At 41.0% G+C, this 23,989-nt stretch overlaps 1 protein-coding gene across 1 annotated transcript in view; it reads right to left on the bottom strand.

Moving 5' to 3' along the window:
* The window catches only part of ZSWIM5 (zinc finger SWIM-type containing 5), a 184,973-nt gene that overhangs the window by 52,788 nt on the left and 108,196 nt on the right, over window positions 1–23,989 (bottom strand). Inside the window, exon 3 of the mRNA XM_036256434.1 lies at window positions 567–715. Coding sequence (XP_036112327.1) covers window positions 567–715 — 149 coding nt within the window. The remainder of the gene's footprint in view (window positions 1–566; window positions 716–23,989) is intronic.

The following is a 23,989-nucleotide window of genomic DNA, read 5'->3' as shown; positions in this document are numbered from 1 at the left end:
GAGAGAGGGGGAGAGAGAGAGAAACATTGACGTGAAAGGGACACATCCACTGGCTGCCTCCTGCACGAACCCAACCAGGGCCAGGACGAATCGCAACTGAGGTATGTGCCCTTGACTGGAATGGAACCCGTGACTCACTGGTCCGCGGGCCGATGCTCTAACTGCTGAACCAAACCGGCCAGGGCTAAATGTGTTTTTTGTTTGTTTGTTTGTTTTTTAAAAAGGAAAGAAAGCCTGCTATGAGCCCCCAGCACCAAAAATCTCTTTAAGGTCTTATTAGGCAGTCTTGGGTTCAAATCATCATTACTAAAAATCCCATCAATGCTAACTCATTTAGAGAGTGGAGCAGGAGGAAAGAACTACCAGGGTGAGGTAGTAGGGCTCCCTAGGTGCAGTTTACTCAGGTCTGCTGTGATCAACCTCTCCCATTAGTTTTCAAGCATTTGGTACAGCTAGAACAAGTGAGCTGGCTCAATGCATGAGGCCAAAACGTGAGCTCAGTTTACTTAAAAAAAGTAAAGAAAAAAACCCCAAAGCATCAGAAAAAAATCCTTTTCATATCTTACCTTGGCGAACATTGAATTGAGTTGCTTTCCAGAGCCATAGTAACCACCCTGGGAAAGAAAGAGCTTCACTTGTTCTTTCACTTGTTCTTCATCCAAATGCCAACAGTTCTCATCATCAATGCTGGCTCCAGCTGTGGGGTCAGGGGCACCTGTGAGGAATGGGAACCATGAAATGAGTTCATATGCTTCACATTCAGCAGAAGGGAAATTTGTGAGTATATTAAAAAACATTTGCAGATGACACGATATTATACAGCTGGCTCTCGTTTATCGCGGTTAATCAATTCCAGACTCTACTGTGATAAATGAATTTCCGCGAACGTCGAAGCACGAAGTGGCGCGGAACAATTGTATATAGAAAACCCTAAAGAATCCACCAAAATTAATAGATTAATAAAAGAATTCAGTAAAATAAAAGGATATAAATTAATATACAGAAGCCTGTTGCATTCCTATACACTAATAACAATCAGAAAGAGAACTTAAGAAAACAATTCCATTTATAATTGCATCAAAAAGAGTAAAATAGCAAGGAATAAGTTTAACCAGGAATTAAAATACCTGTACTCTGAAAACTATAAGACATTGAAGAAAGAAACTGAAGAGGATACAAATAAATGAAAGGATATACCATGCTCATGGGTTGGAAAAATTAATATTGTTAAAATAACCATACTACCCAAAGCGATCTACAGAGTTAATGCAGTTCCTATCAAAATACCAATGACATTCTTCTCATAATTAGGATAATCCTAAAATTTATATGGAACCACAAAAGACTACAAATAGCCAAAGCAATCTTTTTTTTCCATGTCATTTTTTAAATTACTTTTTATCTTTATTATTGAATGTACTACAGATGTTTCCCCTATTTTTCCCTGTTGACCCCTTCTTCCCAATCCTGCCTCCCTCCTGCCTTCCCTCCACTATTGTCAGTGTCCATTGGTTATGCATATATACATAGAAGTTCTTTGGTTTATCTCATTCCGCCCTCTCTCCCCCTTCTCCTTGAGGTTCATCAGTCTAACCAACAATTTGTACTTCTTAATTCCTTCATCATTTTCACCCATCCCCCCAACCCCCACCCATATGGCAAGCAACAAAAAGATCTCTGTATCTATGAGTCTGTTTCTGTTCTGCATGCTTATTTTGTTAGTATATTCAATTGTTTACAGATATGTATTAATTGACATTTTATTGTTGATGTTTTTGTACTTCTCCTTCTCCTTCAAGAAGCCCTTTCAACATTTCATATAATACTGGTTTGCTTTAGCTTTTTCTTGTCTGGGAAACTCTTGCTATGTCCATCAATTCTTTTTTTTTTTTTTTTTTATCCTCACCCGAGGACATTTTTCCATTTTTTGTTCAGGTAGAGTGGGAGGGAGAGAGAGGAACAGAGAGAGAGAGAGAGAAACATTGATGTGAAAGGAACACATCGAGTGGCTGCCACCCGCACAACCGACCAGGGCCGGGGACAAACTGCAACCGAGGCACGTGCCCTTAGCGGGAACCGAACCCAGGTTTCTCAGGACCGCAGGCCGACGCTCTAATCGCTGAACCAAACCGGCCAGGGCTATGTCCATCAATTCTAAACAACAGCTTTACAGGATAGAGTAATCTTGATTGTAGGTCATTGCTTTTCATCACCTTGAATATCTCTTGCCACTCCTTTCTGGCCTCAAAGTTTCTTTTGAGAAATCAGCTGACAGTCTTATGGGAGCTCCTTTGTAGGTTACAAACTGCTTTTCTCTTGCTGCTTTTAAGATTCTCACTTTGTCCTTAACCTTTGGTATTTTGATGATGATGTGTCTTGGTGTGGACCTCTTGGGGTTCATCTTGTTTGGGACTCTCTGTGCTTCCAGGACTTGTATGTCTGTTTTCTTCACCAAGTTAGGGAAGTTTTCTGTCATTATTGTTTCAAATAGGTTTCAATTTCTTGTTCGCTCTCTTCTCCTTCTGGCACTTCTATGATGTGAATGTTGGCATGTTTGAAGTTGTCCCAGAGCAGTGGTTCTCAACCTTCCTAATGCTGCAACCCTTTAATACAATTCCTCATGTTGTGGTGACCCCCAACCATAAAATTATTTTCGTTGCTACTTCATAACTGTAATTTTGCTACTGTTATGTCTTAGGCGACCCCTGTGAAAGGGGTCGTGAACCACAGGTTGAGAACCGCTGTCCCAGAGGCTCCTTACACTATTCTCATTTTTTAAAAATTCTTTTTTCTCTTTGCTGTTCTGATTGGGTGTTTTTTGCTTCCTTATATTGCAAATCGATGGTTTGCTTCTTGGCTTTACCTACTCTACTATTGATTCCCTGTAAATTATTCTTTATTTTAGTTAGTGCATCCTTCATTTCTGACTGGTCCTTTTATTTATTTATTCAATCCTCACCTGAGGACATTTTTCCATTTTTTTATTCAGATAGAGTGGAAGGAAGAGAGAGAGAGAGAGAGAACGAACATCGACGTGAAAGGGACACATCGAGTGACTGCCACCCGCACAACCCAACCAGGGCCGGGGACAAACTGCTACCGAGGTACATGCCCTTAGCAGGAACTGAACCTGGGTCTCTTGAAACCAAAGGCCAATGCTCTAACCGCTGAGCCAAACCGGCCAGGGCTGATTGGTCCTTTTTTATTTTGTTGATGTTCTACATTCCTTGGAGGTCTCCTTAAGTTCCTTGAGCAAACTTATAAACAGTGTTTTGAACTCTGCATCTGATTGATTGCTTACCTCCATTTTGTTTAGTTTTTTCCCTGGAGTATTGTTCCTTTCTTTCATTTGGGACATGTTTCTTTGTCTCCTCATTTTGGCTGCTTCTCTGTGATTGTTTCTATGTATTAGGTAGAGTTGCTACATTTTCTAGGCTTTGTAGGGGGGCCTATTGTTGTAGCTGTCCTGTAGGATCCAGCGGCACAGACTCTCTGATCACCCCAGCTGGGCCCTCAAAGGTGCACCCCTCATATGGACTGTACACCCTTCTGTTGTAATTGAATCTTGATTGCTGTTGGCATGTCAATGGGAGGGATTTACTCAGGTTGATCAGCTGCAAGGACTGGCTATGCCCACTGACCACTGGCCCCTGACTCCCTTGGAGGATTAGCTGTGTAGGGGCCCACCACATAGAGCAAGGCTTATTTCATCAGGGCTCTGGTACCCACTGAGTCCACTCATTGAGTGTGTCACTTGTGAAGGTGGTTGGGTGGTGGTGTTTCGATGTGGTCTGAAGCTGTTCACTGGGCGTGCTGGCTCTGGGGCAAGGTCAGCCACTGCTTGTGTTCTATCCGGGCCACCCAGCATAAACTACAAAGTTGTGAACCAAGGCTGGTTGCTTCTAGTGCCAGGCCTGGGGCCACTTAATGAGAGGTATGGGGCTTGCTGAGGCCAGATGCTGCTTGTTTGAGAGATTTTAGAAAAACTCTGAAGCAGGATCCAAGACAGGCTGATCCTGTGGTAAAGCCTTTAGAAACAGCTTGGGTGGGCCTGAAAGTTGGGTGGGGCAAACAGTGTGAGCCAGGATGCTGAAGTCCCAGATATGGCTGCCATCTGCCGCCCCAGGGAAGGGCTCATCAGCCTCCACCAACCGTCTGTCCAGAAGAAAGTGGCCTCTCCAGTTCTCCTCCCGAGGCCAAACAGCTCTTCCCTGTATGTCTTTGGCACCTCTCAAGCTGCCTCCCCTCCAAGCTTAGAGGGAACAAGTCTGTGTTCCCGCGAGCCTTTTAAGAGGAACTGCCTGGGGCTCCAGCAGCCACAGCCTCTGTCAGCCTCAGTTCCTGCTGGTTTTTCCAGACAGAAGTTATGGGGACTTCTCTTCCTGGCACTGGAACCCTGAGCTGGGTGCCTGGTGTGTTATGTGGACTCCTCACTCCTCAGGGAGGACCTTCCCAGCCGAGGTGTCCTCCTGATTTTTATCCGCCACATGTGGGTGTGGGACCAGCCTGTCTGTGCCTCTGCCCCTCCTACCAGTCTCGGTGTGGCTGTTCCTTTAATTTTGTAGTTGTAGGACTTCCGTTCAGCTCAATATCAGGCGGTTCTGAAGGATAGTTATATTGTAGTTTCGTGCAATTTTGATGAGGTTGTGGGAGAAGGCGATACCACATTTACCTACACCACCATCCTGACTGGAAGTAGCCAAGGCAATCTTGAGAAAAAGTACAAAGTTGGAGATGTCATGGTCCCTGATTTCAAACAGTATGATACAGTCACAAAAATAGACACATAGATCAATGGAACAGAACAGATAGCCCAAATATACACCCTCACTTGTAAGATGAACTAATCTATGACAAAGGAGGTAAGAACATACAATGGAGAAGTTTCTACAAGTGGTGCTGGGAAAATTAGACTGATATATTCAAAAAGATCAAACTGGACTACTTTCTTACACCATATATAAAAATAAACTCAAAATGGACTAAAGATTTAAATATAAGGCCTAAAACTGTAAAATTCCTAGGAGAAATAAATCATAGGTAGTAACTCTTTAACATCAGTCTGCGTAATATTTTTTTGGATACATCCCCTAGAGCAAGGGAAACAAAAGTAAAAGTAAACTGCCCTGGCCGGTTTGGCTCAGCGGTTAGAGTGTTGGCCTGTGGTCCAGAAAGACCCAGGTTCAGTTCCTGCTAAGGGCACATACCTCAGTTGCAATTTGTCCCCGGCCCTGGTTGGGTCACGCGGGAGGCAGCCACTCGATGTGTCCCTTTCACGTCGATGTTCTCTCTCTCTCTCTCTCTCTCTCTCTCTCTCTCTCTCTCTCTCTCTCCCTCCCACTCTATCTGAACAAAAAATGGAACACTGTCCTCGGGTGAGGATAAAAAAAAAGAAAGTAAACTAAAAAGTTCTGCACAGCAAACAAAACCACCAACAAAACAAAAAGACTATCTACCCGATGGGAGAATATATTCACGAATGATGTATCTAATAAAGGGCTAGTATCCAAAATATGTAAGAAACTCATACAACTCAATAACAAAAAGACATTCCTCTAAAGAAGACATACAAATGGCCAATAGACATGAAAAGATGCTCAACATCACAATTCAAAACCACAATGATGACTATTATAAAAATGTCAACAGATAACGTGTTGGCAAGCATCTGGAGAAAAGGGAACACTTGTGCACTGTTGCTGGGACTGCACATTGGTGTAGCCACTATGGAAAACAGTATGGAGATGCCTCAAAATACTAAAAATAGATCTACCATTGAACTCAACAATTCTACTTCTGGGTATTTATCCAAAGAAAATGTAAACACTGCCCTGGCTGATTTTGCTCAGTGGTTAGTGTGTCAGCCTGCAGACCGAAGGATCTCAGGTTTGATTCTGGTCAAGGACGTGTACCTGGGTTGCGGGTTTGATTCCCCAACCCTGGTGGGGGTCATGTAGGAGGCAACCAGTCAATGTGTCTCTCTCACATCAATGTTTCCATCTTTCTCTCTCTCCCTTCCACTCTCTCTAAAATCAATCAAAAAAAGATCCTCAGGTGAGGATTAACTGAAAAAAGAAAGAAAAAGAAAACACTAATTCAAAAAGATATATGCACCTTTATGTATATTACAGCATTATTTACAATAGCCAAGATATGGAACAACCTAGCTGTCCATCAACAGATGAATGGATAAAGAAGATGTGGTATATATACACAATGGAATATTACACAGCAATAAAAAAGAAAGAAATCTTGCATTTGAGACAACTTGAATGGACCTAGTAGGTATTATCCTAAGCGAAATAGGTCAGACAGAGAAGGACAAATACTCTGGTTTTACTAATATGTGAAATCTAAAAACTAACGAAACAAAACAAAAACAGACTCACAGAAACAGAGACCAAAGGGATTACTGCCAGAGGGACAGGAGTGGAAGGATAAATGAAAAAGGTAAAGGGGGCCCTGGCCAGTTTGGTTCAGTGGTTGGAGCATTGGTCTGAAGACCGGAGAGTCCCGGGATTGGTTCCTGCTAGGGGTACATGCCTTGGTTGCAGTTTGTCCCCAGCCCCGGTTGGGGTCGTTTGGGTGGCAACCACTCAACGTGTCTCTCTCACATCGATGTTTCTTTCTCTCTCTTCCTCTCTCCCTCCCTCCCACTCTAGCTGAGGATAAATGCAATAATGTCCTCGGGTAAGGAAAAAAAAAATGGTAAAGGAGAATATAGTCCATAATATCGTGATAAACTTGCATGGTGACTGATGATTACTAGAATTAGTGGAGTAATCACACTGTAAGGTATAAAAAATGTCAAACTCCTATAATGTAATATGAAATTAATATAACTAATATAATATAGCATACCAACTATATTTAAATAAAAAAATTAAAAACAAACAAAAAACCAAATGAGTATTCTGCTTTAATCTGGACTTTTTCAATTGTGTGGTCCAGAATAAATGTAAGAGATCTAATACTACTTTCATGTTCACTTAAATTTCAGTTGTATTGCCCTGGCCGGTTTGGCTCAGCGGTTAGAGCATTGGCCTGTGGTCCACACAGACCCGGGTTCGGTTCCCGCTAAGGGCATGTACCTTGGTTGCAGTTTGTCCCCGGCCCTGGTTGGGTCATGTGGGTGGCAACCACTCAATGTGTCCCTTTCACATTGATGTTTCTCTCTCTCTCTCTCTCTCTCTCCCCCTCCCACTCTATCTGAAAACGAAAAAATATCCTTGGATGAGGATTAAAAAAAAATTTTTTTTTTCAGCTGTATACTCTTCCAAGATCAACACATAACATCCTAGTGCAAAAAAGCCTGGAAGGAAATACACAAACATAAATAGTGATTTTTTTTCCTTAGGAGGGTGACATTTATGATCTTTTTGTCTTTCTATTAGTTAAAATAAGCTTTAGAGTACATGTATTATTTTTAAATAAAGAATACTTTCTTAGAAAATAAAAATTGTTTTTCAAGTTCACTCTAAAATTACAGCTTTCTCAATTGAAGTCAACACTTAAATTTCTAGAAACTTGCCGCATAAAGCACAGGAAGTGTTGCATACAAAGTGGTAAAATTTTATACATTTTTTAAAAATAATTTTTTATTTTTAGCCCTGGCCGGTTTGGTTCAGTGGTTAGAGCATTGGCCCACAGACCAATGACTCACAGGTACAATTCTGGTCAAGGGCACGAACCTCCGTTGTGGTTCATCCCCAGCCCTGGTCCAGGTTGTGCAGGAGGCAATCAGACGATATGTCCTTCTCACATTGATGTTTCTCTCTCTCTTCTTCTCTCCCACTCTCCCACCCCATCTAAAGATAAACAGAAAGATATCCTCGGGTAAGGATTAAAAAATAATAAATGAATAAATAAATACATTTTTTATTTTTAAATTACAGTTGACATACAATATTATATTAGTTTCAGATGTACAATCCAGTGATTAGACATTTACATAACTTACTAAGTGATCACCATGATAAATCTAATACCCATCTGACACCATACATGGTTATTACAATGTTATTGACTATAGGTGGCGGAGTAGATTTACAGTTGTGAGTATGTGAAACAGAGTTAATAAAGCTATTGTAATAATAATAACCTGCATGTCTTTTTCCATATGAAGAACCGTAGACCTACTTTTGCCCACCCCTGTATAATCCCTATGCTGTACCTTAACATCCCCATGACTATTATGTTAACTAACAATTAGTACTACTTTTTAAAAAATTTATTGACACAATAATAAACCTGTAATAAATACTACCAATGTTCCCCATTTCACACACACTCTCCCTTTATCCATCTCCACCTAGCCCCCACCCTGCCACCCTCTGGCAATCACCACACTGTTGTCTGCGTTCATGGGCTATGCATATATGTTCTTTGGTTAACCTCTTTACTTTCTTCTATCTAGTCCCCACCATGCCCTCCCCTCTGACCTCTGTCAGTCTGTTTCATGTACCTATGCCTCTCTGGTTCTAGTTTGTTCGTCAGTTTATTTTATTCATTAGATTCCACATATAAGTGAGATCATATGGTATTTGTCTTTCTCTGCTTGGCTTATTTCACTTAGCATAATAATCTCCAGGTCCATCCATGTTGTCACAAAAGGTTCTAAGAATTCCTTCATTTTTACAGTGTGTAATCATTGTGTAAATGTATCACGGCTTTTTTATCTGCTCATCTACTGATGGGCACCTGGGCTGTTTCCAGATATTGGCTATTGTAAATAACTTTGCTATGAACATAGGGGTGCATATATTCTTTCTGATTAGTATTGTGGAATTCTTAGAATATATTCCAAGAAATGGGATTGTTGGGTCAGAAGACAGTTCCATTTTTATTTTTTTTTCTTTATGGATTTTTAGAGAGAGAGAAAGGGGGAGAGAGAGAGAGAGACAGAAACATTGATGAGAAAGAACATCAATTGGCTGCCTCCTGCATACCCCCCATTAGGGATCAGGCTCACAACCTGGGCATGTGCCCTGACTGTAAATTGAACCAGCAACCTCTTGGTGCATGGGTCAACGCTCAACCACTGAGCCACACCAGCAGGGCATGTGTGTCTTTCAATCTGAAGTCTCTTACAGACAATATATATAAGGGTCTTGTTTTGTTATCCAATCAGCTACTACATGTCTTTTGATTAGGGTATTTAATCTATTTGCATTTAAAGTAGCCCTGGCCAGTTTGGCTCAGCGGTTAGAGCGTCGGCCTGCGGTCCAGAGAGACCCGGGTTCAGTTCCCACCAAGAGCATGTACCTTGGTTGCAGTTTGTCCCCGGCCCTGGTTGGGTCGTGTGGGTGGCAGCCACTCGATGTGTCCCTTTCACATCGATGTTTCTCTCTCTCTCTCTCTCTCTCTCTCTCTCTCTCTCCCTCCCTCCCTCCCACTCTATCTGAACAAAAAATGGAAAAATGTTCTCCAGTGAGGATTAAAAACAAAACAAAACAAATAAAGTAAATGTTAGGGCCCTGGCCGGTTTGGCTCAGCAGTTGGAATGTCAGCCTGTGGACCAGAGTGTCCCGGGTTCAGTTTCTGCCAGGGGTACGTACAAAATAATAATAATAATAAAAAAATAAAGTAATTGTTAGCCCTAGCTGGTGTGGCTCTGTGTTTAAAGCATTGGCCCATGCACTGAAGGGTTGCAGGTTTGATCCCTGGCCCATTTGGGGTGCGTGTGGGAGGCAACCAATCAACATGTCGTCTTACATCGATGTTTCTCTTTCGATCTCCCCTTCCCTCTACCCCTCCCTTCCACTCTCTCTAAAAATCAATTTTAAAAAAATCCTCAGGTGAGAATTAACAAAGAAATAAAATAAATTGTTAATAGGTATGTATTTTTTGCCATTTTATCATTCATATTTTTTATCATTCTTCTTTTTCTTTTTCTTTTTTAAACAACGCTCCATATTTTATTTCATTATTATTATTATTTTTATCCTCACCCGAGGACACTTTTCCATTTTTTGTTCAGAAAGAGTGGGAGGGAGAAAGAGAGAAAGAAACATTGATGTGAAAGGGGCACATCGAGTGGCTGCCACCCGCACAACCCAGCCAGGGCCAGGGACAAACTGCAACTGAGGCATGTGCCCTTAGCGGGAACCGAACCTGGGTCTCTCTGGACCGTAGGCTGACGTTCTAACCGCTGAGCCAAACCGGCCAGGGCTCATTCTTTTTTTCTTCAAGAAGATCCTTTAACATTTCTCATAATACTGGTTTGGTGGTGAGAACTCCTTTAGCTTTTCTTGTCTGGGAAGCTCCTTATCTGTCCTTTGATTCTAAATGATAGTTCTGTTGGGTAATCTTAATTGTAGGTCCTTGCTTTTCATCACTGAATATTTCCTACCAATCACTTTGGCCTGCAATTTTCTGTGGAGAAAGTAGACAGTCTTTGAGAGCTCCCTCGTACATAACTAACTGCTCTTCTCTTGCTGCTTTTAAGATTCTCTCTTTGTCTTTAACCTTTGGCATATTAATTATGATGTGTCTTGGTGTGAGCCTCTTTGGGTTCATTTTGTTTGGGACTCTGAACTTCCTGGACTTGTATGTCTATTCCCTTTACCAGGTTAAGGAAGTTTTCTGTCATCTTTTTTCTATTGAGTTTTCTATTCTTTGCTCTCTCTTCTTCTGGCACTCCCATGATGTGAATGTTGGTACACAAGAAGTTGTCCCAGAGACTCCTTAAATTATCTCATTTTTATGGATTCCTTTTCCTTATGCTGTTCTGATTGGGTGTTTTCTGCTTCCTTATCTTCCAAATTGCTGATTTAATCCTCTGCTTCACCTACTATACTGTTGATTTCCTATATTCTTCATTTCAGTTATTGTGGTCATTTCTGACTGGCTCTTTTTTATGTTTTCTAACTTCACTTTATGTTTCCTTATCTCTTCATTGAAATTCTTACTAAGTTCATCTACTCTTCCCCTAAGTTCATTGAGCGTCCTTATAACTAGTGTTTTAAACTCTGCATCTGGTAGATTGCTTGTCTTCATTTTGTTTAGTTCCTTTTCTGAAGTTTTGTTCTGTTATTTCATCTGTTATTCCTTTGATTCCTCATTTTGGCTGCCTCTAGTGTTTGTTTCTATGGATCAGGTAGATCTGCTATCTCCCAGTCATGGTAGAGTGGTCTTATGTAGACGGTGTCCTGTAGGGCCCAGTGGCACAGCCTTCCCAGTCACTGGATTTGGGTGTTTCAGGTGTGCCCCCCATGTGGGCTGTGTACATTCTCCTGTTGAAGTTGAGCCTTAATTGCTGTTGGCACATCAGTGGGAGGGATTTACCCCAGGTCAACTGGCTGAAAGGACTGGCTGTGACCAGAGCAGATAATTCTTCAGGGGGAACCTGCATGGCCAAGATATCCCTCCCAATTTTATATATATATAAAGAGACACATCGACTGGCTGCCACCCACACAACCCCATGGGGCCGGGGACAAACTGCAACTGAGGTATGTGCCCTTAGTGGGAACCAAACCCGGGTCTCTCTGGACCGCAGGCCGACGCTCTAACCACTGAGCCAAACCGGCCAGGGCCCTCCCAAATTTTAACTGCCATGCATGGGTATGGGACCAGCCTGTTCCATGTCTCCACCCCTCCTACCAGTTTTGATGTGGCTTCTTCTTTGTATATTTAGTTATAGGAATTCTGTTCAGCTAGATGCTCAGCAGTTCTGAATGATGACTGTTCTGTAGTATAGTTTTAATTTTGATGTAGTTGTGAGAGAATGTGAGTACCACATTTATTACTCTACGCTGACCAAAAGCCCTATAATTTTATAAATTTATACTCAAAATAGCTTTCATATCTTGGTTCACCTCAACAACATCACTAAAAACACAGTTTTAGTTATTTACACATCCCTGTTTCCTAGTAGCCTGTTAGCTCCTTGCTCACAGTTGAATTCCAAGTTGAATTCATGGTTAAATCATCTATAGCAAAGTGCTGGTAATGTGACAGACACCCAACGGTTGTTTGTGAAAGGAAGACTGAATCTTATCTCACTTTCTCAAAGACAGAATACTGTAATACATTTTTAGAAAGTTGCCTCTAAGTGACAATAAACTATAAGTCAACACTGTATAGGTGTGGTCACACAAAGGTTACAAATTTATGTCATGTTTAATCAGTCCACATTTTTCTTTTTTTCCTATATCAAAGCCCTGCTTAAATGAAATCCAAGTCTGCAGAGAAAAGCTTTTTTACTGCAGCTTATTCCCCAGGGAATCAGGAAGGCTCACACATTCATTTATTCTACAAATACTCAGTAACACACATAATCTTGCAGTTTGTTTTTTTATTTATCCTCACCCGAGGACATTTTCCCATATTTTGTTCAGATAGAGTGGGAGGGAGAGAGAGAGAGAAACATTGACATGAAAGGGACACAATGAGTGGTTGCCACCCGCACCACCCAACCAGGGCTGGGGACAAACTACAACCGAGGTACGTGACCTTAGTGGGAACCAAACCCGGGTCTCTCTGGACCGCAGGCCAATGCTCTAACCTCTGAGCCAAACCGGCCAGGACAATCTTGCAGTTTATAGGACAGTAGTCTCTCCTTGTCCATTAGGGATATATTCCAAGACCCCCGGTGGATAACTGAAATCACAGATTGTACCAAACCCTATACATACAATGTTTTTTCCTATACATACATACCTATGATAAAGTATAATTTATAAATCAGGCACAGTAAAAGATTAGCAACAATAACTAATAATAAAACACAACAATTATAATAATATGCTCTAACAAAAATATGTTACCGTACTGTACTCACCTTTTCACTTTTCGGATACAGCTTCTGTTTGGTGTATCCAAACTGCCAACGTCACTACTCTTGTACCTTGGGGCCATTATTAAGTAAACTAAGGGTTACTTGAATATAAATACTGTGATACCAGGGTAGTTGTGATAACCAAGATGGCTACTAAGTTGTGATAACCAAGATGGCTACTAAGTGGCTAACCATAGATGGGTAGTGTATATGGTATGGATATGCTGGACAAGAGATGATTCATGTTCTGGGTAGGACAGAGCAGGATGGAGTGAGATTTCATCACATTACTCAGAATGGTGTGCAATTTAAAACTTAAGACTTTTGTTTCTGGAATTTTCAATTTAATATTTCAGACTGCATTTGACCACAGAAAATGAAATTGCTGATAAGAGAGGACTATGTTATTTATTTGCTAGTTTTCTTCAAATGTATTATTCCAACCACAGTTCTGATCATATCACTTCCCTGTTCAAAAGTCTTCAGTGATGATTCAGATTCTTATAAATTAAGTCCTAATGCCTTAGCTGGGCATTCAAGGCCCTCCATGCACAGGCCCTATCTTTCATTTCTAGAACTGTCTTCCCTATACTTATGCTATGCTTCACCTAGAAACTCAGTGTTCCCAGAAGTCAACAATATTTCCTTATGACTTCAGTTATGCTGTTCCCTTTACTTCCCCTCCCTGTCCTCCTAGCCTGTTCTTTGGCCAAAAACACTTTTCATTGTCAGTACTGCCTCAGTTCTAGAATCAGGGCCACAGTGAGAAACGGAAACCATATAACAAGTACACAGAAAGGCTAATGCTGCCAGTGTTCATGTGCTGCTTAGTTCACTTAGCAGGAGGGACTTCCTTTTTTAACCCCTTACTAAATTAGCTATATGCCCACTGCCACCTGTTAGCGTATGTCTATCTTATGCTCATGTGCATAGAAAGGTAGTAATACTCTTCTAAGCACCTTATTATCACTTCTCTTAAAGACCTGTTGCATTTTTTCATTGAATTTTTCATTTTTCATGTGTTTCCAACTAACTTGAAGTTTTTATAAGAAGTAAGGATTCATATTTGTAAATCATAGTGCCTGGTTCATTACAGCACTGAGTTAATATTTATAGAATGAACAAACATACGTCTCATGACCACCTAGATTCAAGCTCCAGGTGGGCAAACAATATATCCTATACTTCTTTTGTATCCCAACAGTGGCAAAGCAAAACAAATATAGTCCTCTTTATCCTTAAATATTTGTTAATAACAACCATTTATAGAGTGCTTCCTACATGCTGGAGTCTACACACTTTTTATACATATCCCCACTAGAATGTATGCTCCTTGAGGGCAAAAACTATTTTGTTTGCTGGTATATTTGCAATGTGTAGAACAGTGCTTAGCACATAGTAGATGTTCAGTGAGTATCTGTTGAGTGAATTCCAGTGAACTCTTGTAACAACTCTATGAGGAAGTATTATTATTCACATTTTAAAATAAAAAAAAACCCTAAAGCTTATACAGATAAGTAACATAACTGATGGAAAATACATGAGCCAGGACCTACATGTTGTTCTCTCTCCAAAGTCTACTTTGGCCTCTAGCCTCATGCTGCTGTGATCTACCAACTGGTTTCAAGCCCTTGAATGTAAGTTGGGTGGTGTATCTGAAGATAGTCAAATCATTTCTTTGCTTATGCTGCTACGTAGAATACAGGCATACCTCACTTTATAGCACTTTGCTTTATTGTACTTCGCAGATTATTGTGTTTTTAAAAACTGGAGGTTTGTGGCAACCTTGTACCAAGAAGTCTATCAAAGCCATTTTTTCCCTAACAGGCTCAGATGATGGTTAGCATTTTTTAGCAAAAAAAAAATGTATTTTTTAATTAAGGTACATACATTTTTTAAAGATATAATGCTATTGCACACTTAACAGTCTACAGTATAGTGTAAACATGACTTTTTTTTTTATCCTCACCCGAGGACATTTTTCTATTTTTTGTTCAGATAGAGTGGGAGGGAGAGAGAAAGAAACATCGACGTGAAAGGGACACATTGAGTGGCTGCCACCCACACGACCCAACCAGAGCCGGGGACAAACTGTAACCGAGGTACGTGCCCCTAGCAGGAACCGAACCTGGGTCTCTCTGGACCGCAGGCTGACACTCTAACCACTGAGCAAAACCTGCCAGGGCTAACCATAACTTTTATATACACTGAAAAAACAAAAAATTTATGTGATTTGCTTCATTGTGATATTCACTTTACTGTGGTGGTCTGGAACTGAACCTGCAATATCTCCAGGGTACGCCTGTATAGAATTAGTCAGAATAATCCATTTTCCACATAGTGTGGATAATAGAGTTTTCTTACTAGTGAGTCTCAAATGTTAATATACAGAAAATCACTTGGGGTTTGTGTTAAAAATGCAGATGACGATCTCACCTTTAATTATCCTAGTTTTCAGTAGCTCTATTGAGATAAACTAGGCATAAACCAAGAACTAGGCCTCTGAGTACCTTGTTGCTAAGGATGAGGAAGAGGAAAGAACAAAGTTGGTTTAAATTTAATTCTGAGCTTGAGTTGTTCAATTAGGATATGAAAAAGTAGGACCCAGTCTCCCACGGGAGCTGACTTTAAACAACTGGCTGGAAGTGTGCAGTGACATCTCCTCTAAGGATCTGAGAAGGTATGGAGAAAACTTGGGAATCTTTTGGGCCTGGGTATGATGTTAGTGGCAGCAGCTATGGAAGAAGTAGGCACAATTTATAAATACCCTAGTGTGCAGACTATAGAAAAGTGCTGGGATATCTGAAGGCTCGTGAGCTGCTGCTTCTCTCTACTCATGTTGTCTCCTTGACTCACACCAGATACTGCATTATGTGAAAAAAAACTCTTAATTTAGCACCAGCAGACGGGTTTGGGTCCTGGTTCTGATGTCAAGCAGCCAAATAATGTGGACTTGGTTTCCTCTTTTATAGATTTCCTTCTCTGTAATTATATTTTTTTACTTTGAAATAAAATAAAATAAACTGCTGGAATAGGACAAGGATAAGGCAAGGACAACCTTGGGAGTTACTAAGGGTAAAATTTCACCTAAAACTTCAAAAGGGTTTGTTTATTTGATAGGAAAAAAGGAAGGTAAACTGTGTAAAAGTTTGCTGGTGTACAATGGTCCCAGGAGATGAGAAACCGAGCTGCCAAATGGGTGTTGCTGCAAGAAAGGGAGTAAGTCAATATTTGAGGCATCCAGGTTACAAATTACTTGGTGTAACTCAAGAACTCAAAGTCACCTGGGAGAACATGAATTGGCAAGAGGTCCCAAGGAGAATTTTCTAAGACATTTTCACTTATTCAATCAATCAATCAATCAATCAATCAATCAATAAATACTATGTGCCAGGGCCTCATACAAATACTGAATATATAGTGCTAAACAAAGCAGATATAATCCCTTGTCCTTGTGGAGCTAATAGACTAGCTGGGGAAATGATGTTAAGCAATAAATAAATAAATAAATCACACAATGTAAATATTTGTGTGGAAAGAAAGACAGGCCAACAAGCTTTCCCTGAGAAAATGACATTTGAGCAGACATCTGAAGAATGAGTAGGAGTTAGCTGGCACAGTGTGGAGAAAATAATGTGTGTATTTTTTGTTCAAAAAAGCATAAAGTCATAAAAAGCCAGATCATGCAAGGTTTTGTAGGCCATATGAAATTTGGATTTTGTCCTAAGAGCAATAGGAGTCCATTGAAGGATATTATAAGAAGTGATAAATATTTTTTTTATCCTCACCTGAGGACATTTTTTTTTTAATATATTTTGTTCAGATAGAGTGGGAGGGAGAGAGAGAGAGAAAGAAACATCGACGTAAAAGGGACACATCGAGTGGTCGCCACCCACACGACCCAATCAGGGCCGGGGACAAACTGCAACCGAGGTACGTGCCCTTAGGGGGAACTGAACCCGGGTCTCTCCAGACCGCAGGGCAACGCTCTAACCGCTGAGCCAAACCAGCCAGGGCAAAGAAGTGATATTGATGAAATCTGTAGTTACAGAAAAGTTACTTTGGATGGTTGTGTGGAGAATGGAATAGAAGGGAGCAGCAACAGTGGATATGGAAAGATCAGGTCAAAGGCTATGGTAACAATCTAGGTGGGAGATTATAGTGGTTTGACTTAGGGTGATGGCAGAGTCACCCTAAATATAGAGAGAAGTGAAAAATGATGAAATACACTTAGCAGGTAATTACCAGGTCTTGCAATGGAATGTATTTATAAGAGATAAAAAGGTGTCAGGGATGACTACAGGTTTCTTATTATGATTTAGTGGTTAGATGGTGGTACTATTTATTAAGCAAGTTTGAGGAAGAAGATAAATTCACATTTGGGTATGTTGATCTTGAGATGTCTTTGTGATATGCAATAGTTAGTTAATATAGAGTCTAAAGCTCAAAAGATCTGGGCTAGAGAAATAAATTTGTAAGTCAGTACACAGATGACCTTTCAAATCAAGGATATAGCTAAGACTGAATATAGAGATCATGTAGAATAAGAAGAGAAAACCTAAGATTAATCTGTAAGAATGTCAACATTAAAGCAGATTGTATAGGAGGGTACAGCATTCAGGAATGAATAAACAAGAGCACAGATCATTTTAACTAGGTAAACTAAGCTTGGAGTTTACAACCAGAGAGCTATCCCACCCTAATTACAAGGCAAAATCTTTCTTTAAAACTCTTTTGGTTAAAAAAAAAAAAAAAACGATGAAAATGTCCCCATACATACTCACTGGTTAAAACATTTTAGTCTTTTCATAAAAAAAGGGGTACACCCTGGCCAGTGTGGTGCAGCGGTTAGAGTGTCAGCCCATACACTAAAGGATCATGGATTTGATTCCCAGTCAAGGGCATGTACATGACTTCCAAGTTTGATCCCTGGCCCTGGTGCGGGCCTGTGCAGGAAGCAATTAATTGATGTGTCTCTCTCACATCAATGTTTCTCTCTCTCTCTCTGCCCCCCTTCCTCCCTTCCACTTTCTCTCTAAAAATATATGGAAAAAATATCCTCAGGTGAGGATTGACAACAACAATTAAAAATGGATGAGAGCCCTGGCCAGTTTGGCTCAGCAGTTAGAGTGTCAGCCTGTGGACCAGAGAGGCCCAGGTTCGGTTCCCGCTAAGGGCACATACCTCGGTTGCAGTTTGTCCCTGGCCCCGGTTGAGGTTGTGTGGGTGGCAGCCACTCAATGTGTCTCTCTCACATCGATGTTTCTCTCTCTCTCTCTCTCTCTCTCTCTCTCTGGCTCCCTCTCTCCCTCCCACTCTATCATTTTAACTAGGTAAACTAAGCAAAAGGTGTCCTCAGGTGAGGATTTAAAAAAAAAAGGATGAAAATGAAACTCAATAGTAGTAAAGTGGACTCAGTGGATGTAACTGACACTTTAACATTATAGTGTGAAATTTTCCATAGGAAGATAAAATAAAAAGGATGTGTTTTATAAATGATTGTGAAACAAAATATCATGTAGATTGAGGCCTGAGTTAGTATGATGCTGTAACAATGAGATCTGTCCTGAAGGGACTATTATGTCTGTGGAACAAAATTTTCTTTCATTCTTTTTTTTTTTATCCTCACCAGAGAACACTTTTCCATTTTTTGTTCAAGTAGAGTGGGAGGGAGAGAGAGGAAGAGAAACATCGATGTGAAAGGGACACATCGAGCGGCTGCCACCCGCATGGCCAACCAGGCCCGGGGACAAACTGCAACCGAGGCACGCGTCCCCAGTGGGAACCGAACCCGGGTCTCTCCAGACCGCAGGCTGACGCTCCAAGCACTGAGCCAAACCAGCCAGGGCTCTTTCATTCTTTAATATCCTTTTTTTAAATGATAAAAATAATGCATGTTTGCCCTGACCAGTTTGCTCAGTAATTAGAGCATCAGCCCAAGGACCAAAAGTTCATGGGTTTGATTCCTGGTCAAGGGCACATACCTGGGTTGCAGGTTCAATCCCCGGCCCTGGTTGGGGTCCTTCAGAAGGCAACCAATCAATGTATCTCTCTCACACTGATGTTTCTCTCTCTCTCTCTCTCTTTCTTCTTCCTCCTCCTCCTCACCTCCCCTCCAATTTCTCTAAAAAAATAAATGGAAAAAATATCCTATAGTGAGGATTAACAAAAAAATAAAATAAAGTGTGCTTATTATAGAAAATCTACAAAAGCATAAAGAAAATAAAAAGCTCCCTATAATTCCACCAGCTACAGATTACCATTGTTAATATTATGGTGTATTTCTTTTTTTTTTTTTTTTTAATTATCTTTATTGTTGAAAGTATTATAGATGCCCCCCCCCATTAACCCCCTCCTCTCAGCTCCTACCTCCCTCATGTTTTCCCTACACTATTGTCAGTGTTCATGGGATATGCATATTTACATATAAATTCTTTGGTTTATCTCTTCCTGCACCACCCACTTCCCTCTAATATCATCAGAGTAACAACTAATTTGTACTTCTTAATCCCTTTACCTTTTTTGCCCATCCCCCCTTCCCATTTGGCAACCATCAAAAGTTCTCTGTATCTATGAGTCTGTTTCTGTTCTGCTTGTTCATTTTGTTTGTAGATTCAATTGTTGATAGATATGTATTTATTGCAATTTTGTTTGTTCATATTTTTTATCTTTTCTTCAAGAAGATACTTCAACATTTCATATAACACTGGTTTGGTGGTGATAAACTCCTTTAGCTTTTCTTGTCTGGGAAGCTCTTTATATGTCCATCAATTCTGAATGATAGCTTTGCAGGATAAAGTAATCTTGGTTGTAGGTCCTTGCTTTTCATCACTTTGAATATTTCTTGCCACTCCCTTCTGGCCTACAAAGTTTCCTTTGAGAAATCAGCTGACAGTCCTATGGGAGCTCCCTTGTAGGTAACAAACTGCTTTTCTCTTATTGCTTTTAAGATTCTCTCTTTGTCTTCAACCTTTTGCATTTTAATTATAATGTGTCATGGTGTTGGGGCCTCTTTAGGTTCATCTCGTTTGGGACTCTCTGTGCTTCCAGGACTTGTATGTCTGTTTCCTTCACCAAGTTAGGGAAGTTTTCTGTCATTCTTTTTTCAAATAGGTTTTCAATTTCTTGCTCTCTCTCTTCTCCTTCCGACAGCCCCATGATGCGAATGCTGGTATGCTTGAAGTTGTCCCAGAGACTCTGTACACTATCCTCATTATTTTGGATTATTTTTTCTTTTTGCTGTTCTGATTGGGTGTTTTTTTGCTTCCTTATATTCCAAATTGATGGTTTGATTCTTAGCTTTACCTACTCTACTGCTGATACCCTGTAAATGATTCTTTATTTCAGTTAGTGCATCCTTCATTTCTGATTAGTCCTTTATTATGCTTTTGAAGTCCTCACTAAGTTCCTTGAGCATCCTTATAACCAGTGTTTTGAACTCTGCATTTGTTAGATTGCTTATCTCTGTTTCATTTAGTTCTCTTCCTGGAGTTTTGTTCTCTTCTTTCATTTGGGACATGTTTCTTTGTCTCCTCATTTTGGCTGCCTCCCTCTATGTTTGTTTCTATGTATTAGGTAGAGTTGTTACATCTCCTAGGCTTGGAAGGGTGGCCGATTATAGTAGGTGTGCCATAGGGTCCGGTGGCACAGCCTCCCTGGTCACCCTAGCTGGGCACTGGATGTGCACCACCCATGTGGACTGTACAACCTTCTGTTGTAATTGAGTCTTGATTGTTGTTGGCATGTCAATGGGAGGAATTTACTCAGGCTGATTGGCTGTAAGGACTGGTTGTGCTCACTGACCATTGACCTCTGACCACCATGGAAGATCAGCTGTGCAGAGGTCCACCACACAGAGGAAGACTTACTTCAGCAGGGCTCTGGTACCCACAGGGTCTACCCCTTGAGTGTGTCACTTGTAGAGGTGATTGGGTTGTGGTCCTTTGATATGGTTAAAGCTATCCACTGGGTGTGCTGGCTCTGGGGCCTCCCCAGAGGTGCAGGCCACGGCCAGCCACTGCCTGTGTTCTACCCAGGGCCACCAGGCATAAGCTACAAAGTAATCTGCAGATGGTTGCTTCTTGTGCTGGGCTTGGAGGTGCGCAGGAGAGGCTACACTGTGGACCAAGGCCAGTTGCTACTAGTGCCAGGCCTGGGGCCACTCAGTGAGAGTTATGGAGCTCACTGAGGCCAGATGCTGCTTGTTTGAGAGATTTTAGGAAAATCCAAAGCATGAGCCAAGATAGACTATTCCTATGGTAAAGCTACTGAAAATAGCTTGGGTGGGTCCAAAAGTTGGCTGGGGCAGGGCATCAGAGAATTACCAGGGCAGGGCAAGCAATGTGAGTCAGGTTGCTGGAGTCCCAGATATGGCGTCTTTGTCTGCTGGTCCCATGGGGGAAGGGCTCACCAAGGAACAACAGCCTATGCCAGCACAAGAGCTGCCCCTCCAGCTCTTGCTCAATTGCCAAACCAAACAGTTTTTCCACATATGTCTCTGGTGCATTTCAGGCTGCCTCCCCGGCACTGGAGCCCAGAAGGAGCAAGTCTGAGAAAGTTCGTGCATGGACCCTTTAAGAGGAGCTGTCTTGCACTCTAGAAACCTCAGCCTCCCTCAGCCTTAACTCCTGCTGGTTTTTACAGCCAGAAGTTATGGAGACTTCTTTTCCTGGCACTGGAACCCTAAGCTGGGGTGCCTGGTGTGGAACGGGGACCCCTTTTTCCTCATGGAGGATCTTCACAGCTGGAGTATCCCCACTGATTTTTATCTGCCACAAATGGGTGTGGAATCAGCCCTTCTGCGCCTCTGCCCCTCCTACCAGTCTTGATGTGGCTTTTTCTTTTATTTCGTAGCTGTAGAACTTCCATTCAGCTCAATTTCAGGCAGTTCTGAATGATGATTGTTCTGTAGTTTAGTTGTACTTTTGATGTGGTTATGGGAGGAGGTGAATACCATGTTTATCTACGTCGCCATCTTTCAGGCCTCTATTATGGTACGTTTCTTTGCAGTCTTCTTGCCCTGTACACATAGAAGATCAAACCTGCAACCTGGGTATGTGCCCTGACATGGAATCAAACCCACTATCTTTTGGTGTACAGGATGATGCTCAACCAACTGAGCCACACCAGCCAGGGCCCTTGCATTTATAAAAATTACTTTTATAATTTTTTGCTATTATATTTACAATATTCATTAGGTCTTTCTGTTCTGTATTTTGTTTTTATAGTATCCGATTTTTATTTCATTGCAATATCTTTTTTCACTATGATGATAATATTAATACTTTTTTAAAAAATCCTCACTTGAGTATACTTTTTTCCACTTTTATCTTCATATAGAGTGGGGGAGAGAGAGAGAGAGATGGAGAGAAACATCTATATGAGAGAGACATATTGATTGGTTGCTTCTCGCACAAACCTGACCAGGGCCGGAGACTGAACTGCAACCTAGGTATGTGCCCTTGACCGAAATTGAACCCGCAACTCTTCTGTCCGCGGGCTGATGCTCTACTGCTGAGCCAAACCAGCCAGGGCAATAATATCAATGCTTTTTCAAAGCTGTCTTTTTTATGCATAGTCTCTATTTATTCCAAATTGCTTTTCCATGTTTGTTAGTTCTAGTCTGTAGCCTCCACAATATTCAAAGCTGTTGACTTAACTATTCACTTCTTGAAACTCAATTCTATATACTGACTTTGATAATAACTTGCTAGCTTTTTACATTTCTCATTCTACTTTGTTAATTCCTCCACTAGCGCCTATTTCTTATTCATTAAATAAACTCTTATTATTTTCCAGGTACTATGCTTGGAGTCTCGAAAATTAGTAAGACATGGTTCCTGACTTGACCCCTTAAGTTATCTTACCTTTCTCTTGGTATCCAATTTCTCTTCATGGATAAGCAGCAACTGAAGACCTGGCCAGGATGTTTATGCCAGGGAATCTCAGGGTAGGGAGTTACCAGAGCAAACTGAATCACCAATCCAAAGAGGACAAGGCAACATCTAGCTATAACACATATGGGGCCTAATACAAGAAAAGTTTTCAGGGAAGTTAGGAGCAGAGCATTCCTGAGATTAAAAGCAAGTAGTTAGCAGTTTTAGAAATCTTATCCCTGCTTTTTAGGTCTGTTTTGGTAAGGAGTAGGGTTTGGGAGAGAGGAGAAGGACAATGTTCAAAGTGTTTAAAGATTCAGTAGGGAACAGAAACATGACTTCAAATATCACCTCTATGCTAGTAACTCCAAAATTCTGAATTTTTTCTGAGTTCCAGATCCATATATCCAAGTATTTGTCAGAAGTCTTTACCTAAATGTCCTACAAGCACCTCAAACTTAAATTGAATTCATCCATTTTCTGAATTCAATCCTCCTCTTGTGTTCCTTAAGTGAATGGAAACATTATCATTAAATTTATCAGTGCCATCCTAGTTAGATAATCTGGAATTAAGTTTTCTTTCATATTCCTCTTCTTAATTCCCCATTCATCCTACATAGCTGGATGGTGAATCCAGTCCATGTTACCTCTGATGTATCTCAACACCCCCCTGCCTTCATAGCCCCATCCCATTTGCAGTATCATTTCTATATCAGCACTGGTTGTTAGAAATAGATTAGTAAGGTCTTACGGAATACTAATGGAACCTGGGGTAGAAAGCTAATATAAGTGTGGGATAAACATAGGTACAGAAGTAGTAGTTCCTGGGAAGGCTGAGAATCACATCTCAAGTTCAATGTCATCATTTCAGACAAATAATAAGAGACTGAGGTGGGAGGTGTAGTGAAGGATGGGTAAAAGATGGATAAAAGAGAAAAGAAGGTTGCATTGGTGACAGTGGTGGTGAAAAGAACAGATACAATATAAGTCCTAAACCAAGGTGGGCTGTTCAAGAAAAGGCAAGAGAGTTTGGAAATAAACAAAAATTCTGGGAAAGAGCTAGTAGGAATGGGGCACAAATGCAGGCCATAATCCAGTTATTAGGGTACAGAGCTGTACTCTCTGGGAAAGGGGCAGAACTAGGGTCCCTAAGAACTCTAGACTTAAGAAGGCCAAAGGAATAGAACAGTCTCTGTGTGGGGTAAGAAGAGACAGAGACAGCTACTATTTAACAGTATCACTCAAATAGAGCGAACTCAGTTATTATGTAACACACCATAACTTGAGTTTTATAAAGCAACAGAAGATTCTTTCTGCTAGTTAGCAAGAGTTC

The sequence above is a fragment of the Molossus molossus genome, unplaced genomic scaffold (genome assembly GCF_014108415.1).
Source record: "Molossus molossus isolate mMolMol1 unplaced genomic scaffold, mMolMol1.p scaffold_m16_p_12, whole genome shotgun sequence".
Classification (NCBI taxonomy): domain Eukaryota; kingdom Metazoa; phylum Chordata; class Mammalia; order Chiroptera; family Molossidae; genus Molossus; species Molossus molossus.
This window is presented reverse-complemented; position numbering and strand designations above follow the sequence as displayed.